This window comes from Olea europaea, chromosome 4, assembly GCF_002742605.1.
Source record: "Olea europaea var. sylvestris chromosome 4, O_europaea_v1, whole genome shotgun sequence".
Lineage (NCBI taxonomy): Eukaryota > Viridiplantae > Streptophyta > Magnoliopsida > Lamiales > Oleaceae > Olea > Olea europaea.
The window spans coordinates 87,210-105,751 of record NC_036240.1 but is presented as its reverse complement, the minus strand read 5'-3'; the positions used below and the strand labels follow the sequence as shown (position 1 = coordinate 105,751).

Genomic DNA, 18,542 nt, shown 5'->3' with positions numbered 1-18,542 from the left:
ATTCTAAATATACCACGACGATCTACTCGACGAGTAGAATAATTTGGTCTATTTACTTTTGTAATTTGACTATTGGATCAAGTCCGAATATTTGGTCGAAGTTGACACGTTGTCACACCTTTTCATTTTCCACTTTTACACACCTTCTCATTTTCTAATTTTTGGTTAATTTTTGAACCAATTCCAACAGTTCTTTGCTGTAAAATTAGCCCTGACATATTGAGTAATGGGTTAAAGAGTAATGTATGGTATTACACCAGAAAAAGAACCCACATTTTGTTATTATAAATATTAGATGCTTAACATAGGGTACATAACCAAGGTCATATTAATCTCAGAGAGGCCTATTTGGTAATCGAAATTAAAGGTTTCAACTTTTTCTTCAATTATTTTTTTGGTGTCTGGACATCATATCAATTTGATATGCACTTCACATGGTATGACCAATCAAGGGCTACATAAATTTGTCGGATCACCTGTCAAATGAAATCGACAAATTATTTCGTCTTTTGGTGGTCGACATTAACGGTAGCTAGAAAATGAAACAATCAATGAATTATTTCCCTTGAACACCAAGTTTGGGTCATGAAAATTTCAAATTTTCAAATCAATTATCCTTTAATATTCAAAGTATTTGAAGGAAATGAACGTGGGCAGACTCCCTGAAAAGTTTAGCTTTGCACAAATGTTAGGTAAGTTGAACTAGGTCAAGATTGCACAATGTCGGGTTTGGGTTTCACCCTGAATATACTCTAAAAAGGAAAAAAATACTAATAAGAAACAAATGAAAATGATTGTGTTTTTTGTGTCTGTGCTTGGTGAGTGTAAAGCAGCTTAATTCATAGCTCTATTGTGGAATAGAGTTGTGCAACTTAACGAACACGAAATAGTAAAAATTAGACGGCAATGCAACCGCTCTCCATATGCAGTGATTTCTTTACTGCTAATCAATACTAAATTTGTCGTCCACCATCCTCTCTACTCTAAAAAGTGTGAAAATCTTATGCACTATTGAGTTTAAAATATTTCGTACCAAACATAATTTACATTATTCTTGTTAGTTTTAAAGATGAAAGAACAATTTGATAAATGGTATTTCTTAGAGCAAAATTAAGAAAAATGGAGGAAGATATACGGGAATTGAAACTTGCATTCATAATGCATCAAGCTTACATTATATAGAAAAAAGAAAAACTGAACAACTACCAAAGTGGCCATGACTCACTGCACGTTATAACAAATTAACCAAATCCTACAACCTAGGAACCATAACTTGACTAATTAAAATAAATAAATAAATAAAACACGTGGGTATCAAGTAGGTAGTGATCCTGATGCAAATAATCAACACTCCTCCTTGCATTAGGAGCTGCAAACTCCAAGTCTTTGCCTAAGAAGCTCAAATTTGTTTGCCGGAAGAGGTTTTGTGAAAATGTCTGCAAGTTGATCTTCAGATCTGCAATAAACCAAGTTCACATGTCCTTCCTTTTGCACTTCTCTCAAAAAGAATAGCTTAATCTTAAAATGTTTAGTTTTTCCATGAAAAACCGGATTATGAGATATTGCAATTGCAGCCTAATTGTCCACAAATACTTCCGTATCATTCAGTTGTTTCAAATTTAAATCACATAACAACTTTCTCAGCTACAGTGCTTGATTCGCTGCTGCAGTAGCAGCAACAAATTTAGCCTCTGCAGTAGATTGTGCTACAATCTCTTGTTTCTTAGAACACCAAGAGAACACACCTGATCCTAAACTAAAGCAGTACCCAGATATACTCTTCATATCATCCACAGATCCACCCCAATCACTGTAGCGACCGAAAAAAAAATATTTTGTTTCGTTCCAAAATAAAATTTTCTTATGGGACTCAAATATAATCTGGGTACTTGATTTTCTTAAATTTTACAAGGTGTTAAAATTGCTTTTAAATGAAAAAATTTTATGTTAATTTGGTTACATTATTTTTCTTATGACACACTTTATTTTAATACTACCATTTTGGTTTCCATTATGTAAACTACCTTTTTTTATTTTATTTTATTATTATTTTTTTTTAGAAATTGGACAATTTACTTGCATGTTTCATCATCCATCATATATACTCCAACTTACTATTTTAATAAACTTCCATTTTTGTCAATGCCGAAACCGTCCATGATCATTCATTTGAAAATAAAATTACAACTCCAATTTTATCCATTAACTACCCCACTTACTATATTAACTCCCATTTTATTTGTTGTTAACCATCAAAAGATATATATTTATATAAATAAAAAATTGTCATTTGATCATTGGGAAGTTACGTGCCCTGTTCATCCATTGAAGATTAACATTTCAAAGCCATAACCCCCACATTATTATCTTTTGTAACTCCATTTTATTTGTTAACTTCCCAAAAGATGTATACATATAAAACTGCCATTGTATATTGGAAGTTAAATGGCACGTACTATTCAACCCTTTGAAGACATTTCAAAAGTCTAACCACCATTTTCTTAATTTGCTATTGAATTGGGAAGTTAACTTGCATGTCCCTGCCATCCATTGGAGATTACAATTAAAATATCATAACCACCTCTTACATTATTCCTTTGCAACTTCTGTTTTAAATTACATTGCCGCCACTTCATTTGGAATTAGAAATAATAACTATCCCTTTTCATTTTAAAAGCCATAAGATAAATTCGATAACTCAAATCTGAAAATTCTTAAAAGAGGACGCTAAAACTACGCTGCATTTTATTTCTTTGGACACGAAAGGATATTCAAACTCCAAGCATTAAGGTAGGGGTGTTTCTGCGCTTTTGTAAGTGATGTAAGATTTATATGTTATCATTTGCATTAAACTTCTTATTGTGTTACTCATGATGGAATCACCATTTGGTGGTTTATACAAGATATGAAGAGATGATTATGATAAATGAAATGGGGTTATCAAAACCTAAAAGTAAGCGGGCTGACTGATCACCAATTCGCTTGAAATTGACGGTGACAAAATCGAATAAAGTTTGCATTTTTGAAAATATATATTTTTACCATTTGCTTAAGTGCTTTCCTACTGAATATTATTTATAGTACCCATCCCTACAAATAATTTTACAGGTTAAGATTGAGGCATGGCAGTGTTCGGCATAGTGGCAAGTGTTCGGCAATCTCAAATGCTTTCAACTTCTAGTAAAGATTTCCATTTATGTAAACACTTTATGGATACTTAGATGACACCTTTTAGAAATGTTTTTAATGTTTATTTTGTTTAGTTTCATAGACAATGCATGTTAACTAGAATTTAGAAGTGTTGGATTGAATATGTATGAAGTTTAATTTATGCTGGGTTAAACTTCAGATTCTGTCCTCCTATTTGAAAATGATATAACTTGGGCTACGGTATATGTTTTTAAGTGAAATCAGTGGCTTTTGAAAGGTCTATGAGTCTTCTAATAGTGGCCTTTGGAATTTCTCAAAAATATTATCAAGAACAAAAGTTATACCCATCTTAGTAAACTACATCATGTCGAATCCGAGATTCCGGTCCAGCATATTCGAGCAATATATTCGTGCTTCAAACGTCGTCGAGACCCCAAATTTTTATATGTGGTACATATATGAATGCTTTAGTCCCTGTAAAAATTTCATAAATTTTAATAGACATTTGCTAGACCAAATATATTTTTCTTCCGCTGTTGTTAAATCCGTAATTATCGAATTGCCTCTAAATCTTTTTCAAAATCAAATTTTGCTACATTTGCCTAAGTTTATATAGATAACTACCTTCCATTATATTTTTATATATTTTGAAAAAATTATCGGATTTATAAAATACTTTAGCTAGCGTCAACGGGATCGAACCAAAGAAACAAATGATTATTATTTTTAACGCTTCGGGTTCCGAGAATTTGGGGCGTTACAATCACTATCAGAAAATTCTTTCAACTTGAAGTTTTGACACTTCTTGAATTTTACACCAAAGTTGATAGTCCCTTTGACATTCCTAATGACTTTTTTTGCTGCTTTAAGATGCATTTCAATAGCACAATGCATAAAAAGAGAGAGAATGCTTACAGCAAAAAGGATATCTAACGTAGTTGCAGATAGGTACATTAGACATTCAAACATGCTTCTGAAATAGCCTTCTTCAACTTTATCTGTGGCATCCTCCTTACGTAAGCTTTCCTTTTGACTCATTGGTGTAGTCGTTGCTTCGCATTCCTCCATAAGAAACTTTTTAAGTATTTCTTTAGCATACTTTCTTCGAAAAATGAAAACTTCTCCTTCATCTTGTTTGATCTCCATACCAAGGAAATATGTCACTAGACCAAGATCTGTCATATAAAAAATCAGCATCATCTCTTGCTTGAATTCATCAACAAATTTGGCATTGTTACTTGTCACCAACAATTCATCCACTTACAATGACAAAATAAGAACGTCGTTCCCTTTTTTCTTGACATAGAGAGTGACTTCTGATAGGCTTTTTGTAAAATCGAAGCTCAACAGATGATCATCTATCCTACTATACCAGGCTCTAGGCGATTGTTTTAAGCCATAGAGAGCCTTTTAAGTAGGTACACTTTGTCTTCTTAGCCTTCTTCAAAGAATCCTTCTTGTTGCTCAACAAATATCTCTTCATGTAGTAGACCATTTAGGAAGGCTGATTTTACATCTAATTGGAACACTTTCCACACATTTTGAGCTACTATAACTAGTACTAGCTGAACTGTGTCTAGTCTAGCAACAGGGGCAAATGTATCCGAGTAATCAACTCCAAACCCTTTGACAACAAACCTAGATTTATGTTTGTTGATGGATCCATCAGCATTGAGCTTGGTTCTAAACACCCATTTCACTCCAATGACTTTTCTATCCTTCAGTTTATCAACTAGCTCCCAAGTCTTTTTTTTTTTTTTTTTTTTTTTATATCATTGACAACTCCTCCTCCTCCATTACCTTATTCCATTTCTGGCCTTTAATGGCTTCTTCATAACTCGTAGGCTCACAAATGGCCACATTGCATCTTTGATAGATATCATGGAGCAGTCTTGTTCCACGGATTGGTGGTTCATCTTCCAAATCTTCTTGCCACTGTTCAGGAGCTTGTACTTTTGTTGTTTGGAAGGGAGGCTTGATTTCGATTTGCTTGTGGATGTTTCTTTTACCTGTTCCCAGTTCCACTTCTCATCTTCAGTCAAGAGCACATCCCTACTGACAATTATCTTCCTTGTTTGAGGTTGGTACACCTTGTAGGCCTTAGAGGAAGAACTGTATCCCACAAAGATGCCTGGTTCTGACTTCTTGTCCAGTTTGTCACACTTGACCTGTAGAACGTGAGAGAAACATGTACAACCGAACACTCTAAGGAAATTGAGTGAAGGTTTATAGCCATACCATGCCTTGAATGGAGTTTTATCCTTTAATGCCTTGGTAGGCAATCTATTCTTCAAGAAAACTGCAATACTTGCTGCCTCAGCCCAAAACTTTTTTGGCAACTCCTTATCATGAAGCATACATCTGATCATCTCCATTATGTATATGTTTCTCCTTTCACTAACTCCGTTTTGTTGTGGAGTGTAGGGAGCCGCAAGCTGGTGTTCTATGCCCGCCTCATCGCAAAACAAATTAAATTTTTCTGAGGTGTATTCTTTTCCATTGTTTGACCTTAGAGCTCGAATTTTGAAGCCATTTTGGTTTTCCACCCTTTTCTTGAATTTTCAAAACACTCCAACCACTTCTGACTTGAATTTTAAGAAAAAATACAGCACATTCTTGTAAAATCATCAATGAAAGCAATGTAATACTGATTACCTACTAATGATGGAATTCTTTGAGGACCAGATACATCTGTGTGGATTAGCTGCAACTTGTGAGTTACTCTCTAGGTTGACTTTGGGAATGGTCTCCTTTTTTGTTTACCGTATTGAAAAGCATGACAAATCGGTAAGTGATCTCCAAAGGTTGGTAAGCCAACTGTGAGCCCCTTTTTCTTCATGAGCTGCATACTTTGCAAGTGACAGTGACCAAGTCTCTTGTGCCATATCTCGGTGTTCCTGGCTTTGACGAAAAATGCGGCAAGTTTTTCCTTGATGGGATCAAAAGAAAAAACTTTTGCCCTTCATTCTCACTTTGAGAATTTCCTGACCCGTGACATCAAGAATGTGACATAAACCATCTTCAAAGATCACTTTAAAGCCTTTTTCAATCAATTGACCTACACTCAACAAATTTTGGTCAATATCTGGTACGTAGAGAACATCATAAATTCTCTTTATGCCCGCAGTGCTGGTTATTGAGATTGTACCTTTCCCTTTGACAGAGGTATAATCACCATTGCCAATTCTAACTTTAGTAATGTTAGTTGGCCTCAAATCTCTGAAGAGTTCTGATGCGAACCCAGTAGCAATGAAAACTACGAAACCTACAACGAGATTGATGTGGAACCCAAGAACGCTAATACTAAACCGGTTTTGGATCTCGAACCCCAAGAATTGAACTAAGAAACCCTAGATTAGCGAAGAACCTAAAACCCCTTGATTACAATTAAAAGAACCCACAATCCGATTGATTAGAACGCCACAAGAAGTTGAATCTTGATAAGTTCCAAGATTGTTCAAGAAGAACAATAAATTGAAAGAAGAAATTTCTCTCTCTATAATATTAATTCAAAGTCAAAAGTTCAAAGGTTGTTACAATGAAAAGTAATCTTTTATTTATACTAATGAATAAAAACGTCCAAAACCATCAAATTATGGTAATAATTTGATTTCATAAGAATTCTATCGAAACTAGGAAATTCGGCCAAAAATAGAAAATTCGCCAATTTTTTGGCTTGTGTGGCCGCATGGTTCAACTGGAATTGGACTTTTGGTTTTTGGGAACCATGTGTGCGGCCGCATGGAGTTTTGCCTGTGCGGCCGTATGGTGTTGTTTTCTGCCTCCGCTTTCATTGCTTGATAACAAATTGATCCAAGTCGATTCGGCCTTCAACCCGAACATGAAAGTTGCTCCATTTTGAGTCGCGAACATGGTTCCATCAATGGTTTCTTGAACGAGCAATCGCATCGCTTGTTTCACTTGCTTTGCCCTTGATCGCATCATTGGTCTGTCATCGACTATCAACGGGCCTCGTCTCATACTTGCCTTTGTCGGGCTCGACTCCTGGATCATATCAAGTTCCTTGTCATTGGTCATGTGGTTGGTACAACCACTATCAATTAGCCAACTTTCAGTTGAACTACTACTTGCAAAGCAAGATGCCACAAACAGTTGATCTTCATCCTCTTGATCTGCAACTTGGGCTTCAACTTCCTACTGCTGAGTTTTTGTTTTGCAAATTACTGCTTCATGTCAAAGTTGATTGCATTTGTAACACTTAGCATCAGGTCTACGCCAACATCTAAATGGAGGATGACCCTTCTTTCTACAGTGTTGGCAAGGTGGATAGGATTTCCTATAATTTCCATTCTTCCCTTTTACATTGGCTGATGTTGTGCTTGCTCCATTTCCTTCAAAATCCTTCTTCTTTTTCTTTTTGTTTTTGGCCATGTTTTTTATGCTTGGCTGCCAAAGCTCCTTCAATTGTTGTATCCTCCCTCATCAGTCTTCTTTGTTCTTGTGCTTGCAATGCGTTAAGTAATTCAACTAAGGAAATTTTTGAGAGATCCTTGGTATTTTCCAAGGTAGTGATGGTTTCTTCATATCTATCAGATACTGCAACAAGAATTTTTTTCTACAATTCTTGATTCAATAAATGCAAATCCAAGACGCCTCACCTTGTTTGCAATGCTAAGAAGCCTGTCTGAGTAATTTTTAATTGTTTCGGAGTCCTTCATTCTTTGAAGTTCAAATTCCCTAATTAAGTTCAGGACTTGCATCCCTTTAATTCTTTCATCTCCATCATATTTTGAGAGACATAATTCTAGTAAAAAAATCATTGGTGAAACAGCCGCAAATAGACATGCCTTCGCCTTGTTTTCCTTATCCTTATCTCCTTTTGTGTCTTGATTTGTGCCATACTGGCATTTGCTGGGAGAGTCTAAACTTCATAATCTTCTTATCAGCCTCCCACAGATCGAACGCATCCAGGTATGTCTCCATACGCACCGTCCATGTTTGATAGTTGTCTCCATTGAAAGTTGGCAGAGCCATTGATGAAAAACTGGATTCACCTTCCATTTGGACACTCAAATGAACTCACAGATCCCTCAAGAATAAAGCTTTGACACCAAATTGTTAGTTTTAAAGATGAAAGAACAATTTGATTAGAGCAAAATTAAGAAAAATGGAGGAAGATATACGGGAATTGAAACTTGCATTCATAATGCATCAAGCTTACATTATATAGAAAAAAGAAAAACTGAACAACTACCAAAGTGTCCATGAATTAGGCCATGACTCATTGCACGTTATAACAAATTAACTAAATCCTACAACCTAGGAACCATAACTTGACTAATTAAAATAAATAAATAAATAAAACATGTGGGCGTCAAGAAGGTAGTGATCCTGATGCAAATAACCAACAATTCTCATTAATAAAACAACACAACGTGCACTTTCCAAGAACTCATAATTCATGACAAACCTACCCAAATACGAGCATTTTTATTTTTTAAATGTTAGAAACTGAGAAAGTTGTACCAAAATAGTTCCAAAGACACGAAGGTTCATCTACCATTTTGCAGAAGGTCATGTAATATAATGGAGACTTCTCCCAAGCTTTTATAGAAAATTCATCCGATAACTCTACCAAGATAGTGTGTATTGCCCACAACAACATGGTCTTCAATGTCAAACAAAAAATGTCTCACATAGCTTAGAACTTGAAAGGAACAAGAAGATTTTTGGAATATAATCATGATAATAAGCACAAAAGGATATCGGAGCATAAAAGATAAAATCAAATTATCCTAGTTGATAGAAAACTTGTAATGGGTATATTTAATGGATTTGATCTCATTGATCAGCATTGATTCCAAATATACGAACTTTGTGCATATGTGAGAACTTGGCAACCACCAGAACCAAAACTGCTAGTGTGCAGAAGAAGAGCATAGGGTGTTGATAATCTGTAGTGTGTGATGCTATGAAGTATCTCCCGTAAGAATCTAATGGGAAACCACTGAAAGAGATGAAAATTCTGAGGATTTTATTATAATGCTGAATGTAAACGTAGAGAAACGAAATACAAGAAAGTAACCAGACTTTTTCTACTCGATGATTGCTTGCCTATCTCCTATTTCTTCCTCCCTATTTATAACCTGTATCTCATAAATTTATTCCCCTCCCCCCACATGCTTTTGTAATAGAATTTTGTTAAGCCTGCCTTTCAGTTGATTCTCCACCCTTCTTGAATCTTCTAGAGTAGGTGAAGTGGATGGGAGGCCTATCAATACGCCCGATTTCCAAAGACACATTGTCCTCAAGGTGGAAGTTGAGGAAGTGTTGTAGAATAGAGTCCACTAATTCCCCTGAAGTATCTGTCACAAGTAAGCTTTTCCATTGGATCACTACCTCTTTTACTAGTGGTTGACTTGGAGGTGGCGGACATCCAGGATTTGTTCTAGTTCTACAGCCCAGTCCAGATCAGCAGTGAGATGAGTTGGAAATGGCTGGGTTGCTATTCTTGATCCCCGAGCCTTTTTTAGTTGAGATACATGAAAAACTAGATGTATTGAGGCTGTGGAAGACAAGTCCAGATGATAGGTCACTGGCCCTATACATTTCAACACTTCAAATGGGCCAATGTATTTAGGCCCCAATTTCTCATTTGGTTATTTTGCTAAGAAACGGAGACGGTATGGTCGTAACTTGACATAGACTAACTCTCCCTCAGCAAATTGGACGTCTCTTCGATGTTGGTCTACTGCTAACCTCATCTTAGCTTGAGCACGGCTGAGATGAGCTTTCAATTCATCTAATATTAAGTCCCTGGCCTGCAACTATTGTTCGATAGAGTGCCCCTAGTAGTTTGGCTGCCATAACAAATTAAAGAAGCGGGGTCCCTTCCATAAACAGCTCGAAATGGAGTGACCCAAGTGGACCAATTTTTGGGTTTGTCGTAAGAAAAACATCGAAGAAATCTCTCAATGCATATGTTAATCACTTCAGTTTGCACATCCATTTGAGGGTGATAGGCCATGCTTCGACGGAAATACATTCCCTGTAGGCGAAAAATTTATGCCCAAAATTGACTTAAGAAGACTTTGTCCCTATCAGAAATGATTGAGCTGGGGTGCCAGGAAGTCGCACAATCTCTTTAACAAAAGGGCTGCCACCCCTGAAGCTATGAAGGGATGCTTCAAAAGTGGGAAGTGTGCATACCTATTCAGGCGGTCGACCACAACCAGCAGTGTGTTGTAACCACCAGATGTCGAAAGCCCTTCAACGAAGTCCATTAAGATATCCTCCCATATCTGACAGGGAATTGGTAAGGGTTGTAGAAGTCTGACCAGAGAAAGGGTAAGATACTTGTTTTATGACAAATTGTACACTCTTCCACAAATTTTTTTAGGTCTGGGCAAAAAAATCGAAAAACCGATCAAACCAATCAAGTCGAACCGACTCGTGTTAGTTCGAATCAGTTTGACACAGGTAATTGGTTTTGGTTTAGTTTTATTTTAACCATGGTGCATCGGTTCAGTCATGATTTGAAGTCTCAAACCATTGGTTAACCGAATCAACCCAATCCACTTACATGTTCACTTTTTTTTTAATTTAAAAAAAAAAATCAAAAGATAAGCCCTAATCACATAACTATATCTCAATTCCTTCCAATTTTTGATTTTGCTGATAAGTAATAGAATTGAAAATTTCCTTTTGCAATCTTGTTATGTTATATTTAGCATTTTTTCCTTACTCAAGCAGTCAGACTACATAATACATAGAAAAACAACAAAACTTTTAAGTTTTATGTTGATCCGTCTCTATTAACTTGATTTTATTTGTTAGTCAATTGTTCTTGTAATATAAAATTTGGTTATTTTAGTTTTTGTAATCTAAATATGCCCATAACCCAGACATTTAAAAAAAAAACCAATTTGGACTAAAAATCCAAACCGACTAACCGAACCAATTCGATTTGGTTTAGTTCGGTTTAAAAACTAAAGTGGGTGGGTTTGGATTGAAATTCATCCAAACCGACTAATTTGGTTTTGGTTTCGAGTTAAAGTCAAAACTAGCCCAAACCAAACCACGCCTAGGCCTAAATTTTTTGATGTCTTTCTTCATCTCCTTCTAGTAAAGGTTGCTAGTCAGTCTTTTGTAAGTTCGAAGGAACCTAGAGTGTCCTCTGAAGGTACTGTAGTTAAACTCCTTAAGAATAGTGGGAACTAAGGGAGAGGAGAGAGGGACGACAAGTTTTCCTTTGAATAATAGCCTACCTTGTTTGATTGAGTATCTGGGATGAGCATCTAGGTCTTCTTGTAACTCCTTTATTATCTTTGAGAGTAGCGCGTCGTCTTTTACCTGATTGGTCATTAACTGTACATCCAATACTTGAAGGAATGTAAGGGCAGCTAGTTCAACTGGGTTGGGAAGGCGTGACAGGGTGTCTGTGCCTCTATTTTCCATCCCTGGTCTGTAGTGTATCTCGAACTCGTATCCCAATATTTCAGTCACCCACTTCTAGAATTTCATCGAACTCTTTGCTCGAGAAGGAACCTTAAGCTGCGCTAATCAGTGTGTACTATGAAATTTCTTCCCATAATATATGCCCTGTTTGAGCCACATTTTTTTTAAAAGAATACATTCTTAAACAGTGATCTGACATCATTTCAACCACATATTCTTTAATAAAATAATATTAAACGCAAATACAAAACTTTTCCTCATTTTTTAACCACACATTCTCCATCAATCTATTATTCCAAAATACATTCTTTCAAATTAATATGGCTTAAACACACACATAATGTTGCCATTTTTAGACCGCCAGCATAATTGCCATCAATTCCCTTTCATAGATAGATTTGTGTTGTGACTTAATTGACAACACTTGGCTGTAATATGCGATGGGCTGCTGTTCTTGCATAAGTATTGCCCCCAATCCGTGGCCGATGCATCTGTTTCAATGATGAAAGGCTTTGAGAAATCTAGAAGAGCTAGGACTAGTATGGTTGTCATGGCTATTTTCAATTTTCGGAATGCTGGTTCTGCTTCTTCATTCCATCAAAAGGCTTCCTTCTTTAGTTGTTGCATCAGTGGCCATGAAATTGTGCCATACCCTGCCACAAATCGCCTGTAGTACCCAATTAAACCCAAAAATCCCCTTAGTTCTCTAATGTTACAAGGTTGGCCATTGCACCATGGCTTCTATCTTCTTTGGGTCAGCTGCTACTCCCTCTTTAGATACCAGGTGGCCAAAGTACTCTATCAATTTTTGGGCAAAAATGCACTTCTTGAAACTTTCATATAGCTGGTAGGCAGATAGAGAAGTAAAGACTATCTCTAAGTGTTGCTCGTGTTGGAAGATCCTTGCTGTAGACTAAAATACCATCGAAGAAGACCAAAACAAATTTCTTTAGGTAAACCTGAAAACCTGATTCACCAGGGACTGAAAAGTTGCCGGCGCATTAGTGAGACCAAAGGGCATGACAAGGAACTCATGTTACCCCTCATGTGTTCGGAATGCAGTCTTATGAACATCTACCTTCCATACCCTAATTTGATGATATCCCAATTTAAGGTCTAATTTCGAGAACACAGTAGTTCCATGAAGTTCATCCAAAAGCTCATCGCTCACAGGAATTGGAAACTTGTCTGGAATGATTACTTTGTTCAATGCCCTGTAGTCTGCACACAAAATGCCAATTGCCATCGTTTTTTTGACAAGTAACACCGGACTAGAAAATGGGCCGACACTTGGTCGAATAATTCCTGCAGCTACCAGTCGTTCAATTTCATTTTTCTGGATAAGGGGGTATCGAAATGGCCTGAAACTAAGGAGCTGTTTTCTTCGTGTTTCAGTTTTGTAATTTTGAATTTTGAATTCATTTTGAGTTTTGTATTTTGAGTGCCTGTTTTGAAATTGCTGAAAATACGTTCTCTTTGTCATTCTGGAAAACTGTTTCTCAAAATATAAAATTGGGAAACGCGTTTACTTTGAAATTTTTAGAATATTTTTTTATAATATTTTGTTCAAGAAATCTAATTATTCAATAAATTTTAATAGTTTAATGTTGATATAGTATTAAACATACTATTAGTTGAACTTTATAGAATTATTTCATGTTAGTCGTTGGATTTTATTTTTATTTAAAACTAGTAACCAACTTCAATTTCTGTTCAAATATGACCATTATGCATATCTCCATGATTAAAACTAATGGCTCGTCCATATCTTACAGATTGCTTGAAGTTCTTAAAACTAATTCCATTTGTAATTATTTTTCATTTCCATCACTACGCAAGCAATGGAAAATATACAATAATGGGTAGCAAATTCCACCCCATTTTGAGTCGGGACGATAGTTTTTAATCGTGCATAAATACAAAATAACCAAGCCAAAACAAAAACATAAATTGAAATTCAATAACATGAAACATGTTCGTGAAATGTAAAACTTGTCTTGATTAAAACCTTAGGTGTACAAATTACTTCAAAAGTTTATAGTCCTTTTGAGGCAAATAACACATTTGATGTTATTATACTCACAATCAAGTATCATATCCAAAAAAATAACATCCCCTTTATTCTTTTTTTTTTTTTTTTAATGGGAACATCCCCTCTATTCTAATGCAAAAGAATGTGTGCAAAACATGTCGTGGCTCCATAACTTATGCTTTCCATTCACAGTCTGGTTGTGCAAATTTGATCTTCTCTACCGACTTGCGAATTCCACTGCAACTCTAGTTGAAGGAAGCAATACATACATTGCCTGCTTGTGCTTGTGCTTGTGCTTGTGCTTGTGTTTGTGCAATACATGTGATCACTGAATGCGAAGCTTTTCAAGTTGGAGGATTGCAAGATCTCACCCTCACCCCGAAGAATCCGGGGTATAGAAGCAGACGATGCCTTGCTGCTTGGATTACTTAGCTCGATCCCATTTCCATTGACATTTTTAGAAGAAATAACACCTACATATATTTTCTAGTTTGATTGTAATAAAATTAAATATCACAAATTCAAATCAGAATTTTTCATTGTTGAACCAAACATATTACATTTCTTAAAATAACTAAAATTCAATCACAAATTGTGTAGATAAATAGTAGATATTTCTTTTACAGTAACATGTGTAATGGAAAATGCATCAATGGTTTACCCCCAAAATAAAAACCATTTGGGAAAATATCAAGCAAGTGGGATCTGTAGTCTCAAATACCTATTGCATTGTTTTTCCTTGGCAGGTTCAATAGGAAATTAAAGACCAATTACCCTTAACTCAGAAAATGCAGATTATGTGAATTTCAATTTCACTTCCAGCCCATTTATTCCATCTATATTAAAACATTAGCAATTATAACACGGAGCAGAAACATATGTTGGAGGGCATATATGACCTAACTAACAGGATATAAAGAACAAGAGATCATATAAACAAAGAAACACAAACGATTTCATGTGTCACAAATTCTACTTCTAAAACGAAGCTATAAAGAGGTGAGCTTTCCCATAATACAAAAACTTAAACAATAACAAAGAGCAAGACATTTTAATCTATTGCTAAAGGGATTGACAAAATTCAGAAAATTACTGTACCAATATGAAAATTGCTCTCAGCCATGATTTGGTTGCTCAAGCAAATCCCTTTTACAGTTCCTCAAAAATATAAAAACTTTATAGCTCAAGAAAACATAGCTAAAACAAACAAAAAAAAAAAAAAAAAAAAAAAAAAAAAAAAAAACAAAGGGTTTTTGAAAAATTTTAAAAAAAAAAAAAAAAAAAAAAAAAAAAAAAAAAAAAAAAAAAAAAAAAAAAAAAAAAAAAAAAAACTCAAAGGTTATTATAAATAGTTATCAGATTACTGCAACTGCAATTTCCATTTGTCTCAGTTTGAAGCTCCATTCCATGCAGAAGAAGGACATCAATTAAGGTATGTTAGTTCCTTCTTTTAGGTGACATTGGCGAAATTAGAGGCACGGTGTCAGCTAGTTTTTATTTTTGTATTTCATTTTGTCCGATATTTTATTAGTGGGCCTCTGAAAATCAACCTTCAAATACCAAAATTCATATCAATAAAGCATTAATTACCTACAAATCCATAGAAACCGAACAATCTCTAAGAAGGCAATAATACAGACCTAACATATATAACTTTTTCAAAGCAAGAAAATCACTAGCTTTGCCACTTCAATTTCCAGATCTGTAGCGAAAACTGGCAAATTTGGGGATATTTCCAATTTACATTAATGTTCATGCAAGATCCCTTCTTCCTTTTCTCTTGTGAAACGAGACTCAATAAAAGCTAAAACAACCACCCATAATCATAAATGAATAAATAAATAATTCCCATATCCCACATCAAAACCAAAAGATCCCATAAAAATAAGCACTTACTAATATCACCAATAAAAAAAAAATTTATTTTGTAAACATTCAATTAAACACTTGAAATTCCAACAGAAATGGAAGAAAATGAATACCAGAGACATGAGAAGAGTCCTTGATTGTCTTGGAAATTCCAGGGTTGGATGAATCAGATATAACCTCCTTGACAAGGAAAACGTATGCAAATCCACCCTCTCCCAGCTGCCTCAAGATCCTGAACCGATTCTCACTGATCCAAACATCCCCTCCACCATTAACAGCGTCGTAAAGGGCATTCAATCCCGAGAACAAGCAACCCATTTCTCTATATACCTATCGATTTGTTTGCTCCTTCCCTACGATTCCAAATTGAATGCAAATGGCCAAGACTTCTCTCCCTTTCTTTCTACTCCATAAAGCTAAAAATAATGTGATTGATTGAATTTAACTCATGAGTAAATAATTTCTGGTACAAGTTCCCCGTCTCACGCACGGTTTTGGAGGAAGAGGAATTTGGGATTGTTTTCTGCATTTTGGTTCATTTCCTGATTTGGCTCCAAAACGCTGAAAACGTCTTTTTCACCGTTTTCCATTTTTAGTACAATTTTTTTTTTTCAAAATTCGTTTTCGAAAATGGAAAAAAGAACACGTTTTCATCGTTTTAGAAAATCGAAAACAAAAAACGGTTTGAAAAAGTCCCTAATTAGTTCAGTTCCATCCTTCAACAGAATTGAGTGTTTTGTGTCTTAATTTGGGGATAACCCATGTGGGTCCCTAAACACCTGTTGATGTTTCTGTAACACTCTTTGCACTCCCTCGGCTAACCTCAACTCATTTTCCAACCCAGCAGACTTACTAAAAGATCCTTCTAATTCTATCAAGACTCCCTGACTTTCATTTTGCAAGGCTTTCATCATTGCCCTTAATGAAATTCCGAATTTATTAAGCCCTAGATTTCCTTTTAACGTCATCAAAGTCTCACCCATTCAGAGCCTCATGGTGAGGAGCTTCCAATTAACCTCCATGCTGCCCAAACTTCCCAACCATTGCATCTCAGTACCACATGTGTACTTCCTAATTCTAGGGACAATAAATCTTCAACTATAGTCAAACCATGTAATTCTAGAACTACTCCCTTACAAATTCCCCTTCCCTTCACCGACTCTCCTGTCCCCATCACAACCCCGTAGTTCGTTGTTGCCGCCATCGGAATCCTCAGCTTCTGGACCACCTCTAGTGATATAAAATTGTGGGTTGCCCCACAGTTGATCAGTACTGTTACTATGCTAGTGCCTACTGTCCCCCTCAATTTCATTGTGCTTGGTGTGATTAGACCGACCACGGAGCTAAGTGATAACTCCACCTTGTCGATGACCTTTAGGGGCTGATCTACCATTGAATTTTTGAAGGCCTCCTCGTCTTCAACGTCATCGCCTTCTACTAGTAGGACACGGAGTTCACGATTCTTACACTGGTCGCCCACAGTAATTTTTCATCACATCAAAAACAAAGCCCCTTATCTCGCCTCATTTACCATTCTGCTTCTGTCATGCGTTTGGTTGGAAATTCTATCCAGTTTTTTGTTAATTTCTCCCCCACCGTGACCATTTTAACGGGATAGTTTTTATATTGGCTGAATTATTGAGCCTATTTTTCACAATAACCTTTTCTATGAAAAGTATTATTTTACTCCTATTAAAATTATTTGTAAGATATATCCTTTATCTTTAGGAACTTATTATTCAGGATCTATCTCTATATTTTTTAATCTTTTGAACACTTTTAAATATTCTTTGTATCTTAATAATTCTTCAAAAATCCTAGGTTGTCCTTTCTTAGTTATATATCGTAGAACTAATCCTTCTGAGACTTCTTCTTATATATCTCTATGCTTAATTATAATATCATCAATCTTTCTTATTTCTCTATTAATTCTTACAGAATCAAATTTTGTATTATATTTACAATTATAATCTATATTTCTATATATTTCTTTAATTTTTTCTATGCCAACAGGAAATATATCATCAGACTTTTCTGCTAACTTAAAATAAGAACGAAACATCTTTTTCATCTAAAAATAATATAAGATTCTTATCATCATTAGTGGTAGAAGTGGATGCTTGTGAATTGTTCATCAAAATAATTAAAGCATAAGGATATAAAACAAGTAATAACTTACAGTAATCAAATTGATATAAAAAGGCTTTCCCTCCAGTATATTCTTATAGATGTTTTGCATGTACTTTAATCAATCTTCTGAATCAAGTAAAGTTTTAAAATGTTTTGAAATCATTTGGGTCCACAACTGCTTCCGCAAAAGGTTTTTCAATTAAGGTTGCATTTCTCATTCTAGAGAACTAGTCGTGTTTCCACAGACGCTATCTCATAGTATCCAGAGTCTCTGTTTTCACCTCTATCCAAACTCTTTTCAGAATCAAGTTCCTACTTGGAACGAAATTTTAAAAGATAACTCACACACAAGGTGCTACAATTTTGTTAGAAAATTGCCCTTTTCCCCTAAACCATTCATCAAATATGGGTACTTTGACATGGCTAACATCCATTCAAAATCAATGTTTTGAAAATCTTTTAAAATCTCTATTTGTACTGCCGAGGAATCATGAGAAACTTAAAGAAATCCTTTTATGTAAGCTTTGTTGAACATAACAAACTTTACTTTGATATTCATAAATTGAAATTGTACATGCTTACAAACTATATTTACATACCTTTGTTACTCACCTTATGAAGTTTAAAACTCCATAAGTGATTACCTTATTACACGCTTTCTTATCTTCAAACTATCTAATATTTTTTCTGAATACAAGTGGTGTATACAGATTACAAAATATTTCTCTCAAATATGTTTCAGAGATATGCTATTTCGAGATGCCTTCCTTCTTCCTTCATGCCCCTTCTTATAGGAGATTTTGGAATCTTATCTTGGACAGTTGTTTTCCACCTTTCTTTGTTGGGTAGTTAGGCCATCTTATCTCCACCGAATTTTTCCATTATCTTCTTGCTAGTGGACCTCTCCTTTTGAAATTAGATACCTTATCTTTTGAGTTTGTCT

The 18,542-nt window shown here is 35.3% G+C and overlaps 1 protein-coding gene and 1 pseudogene across 1 annotated transcript; both read right to left on the bottom strand.

The window, feature by feature from the left end:
- Positions 1–8,952: 8,952 nt before the first annotated feature.
- LOC111394002 overlaps positions 8,953–18,542 on the bottom strand; it is a 22,470-nt pseudogene continuing 12,880 nt past the window's right edge.
- On the bottom strand, positions 13,710–16,040 carry LOC111393159. The gene is made up of 2 exons (XM_023018551.1): positions 15,583–16,040; positions 13,710–14,073 (listed from the first exon to the last, which is right to left on the bottom strand). Exons 1-2 carry the CDS (start codon positions 15,785–15,787, stop codon positions 13,787–13,789), a joined length of 492 nt encoding a protein of 163 aa, XP_022874319.1. The 5' UTR covers positions 15,788–16,040; the 3' UTR covers positions 13,710–13,786.

Coding starts and splice junctions, on each gene's coding strand:
- LOC111393159 (XM_023018551.1), bottom strand. CDS start 15,787: ATGGGTTGCTTGTTCTCGGGATTGAATGCCCTTTACGACGCTGTTAAT. Junction 14,074..15,582: donor GGACTCTTCTCATGTCTCTG/GTATTCATTTTC, acceptor AAATATATGTAG/GTGTTATTTCTTCTAAAAAT.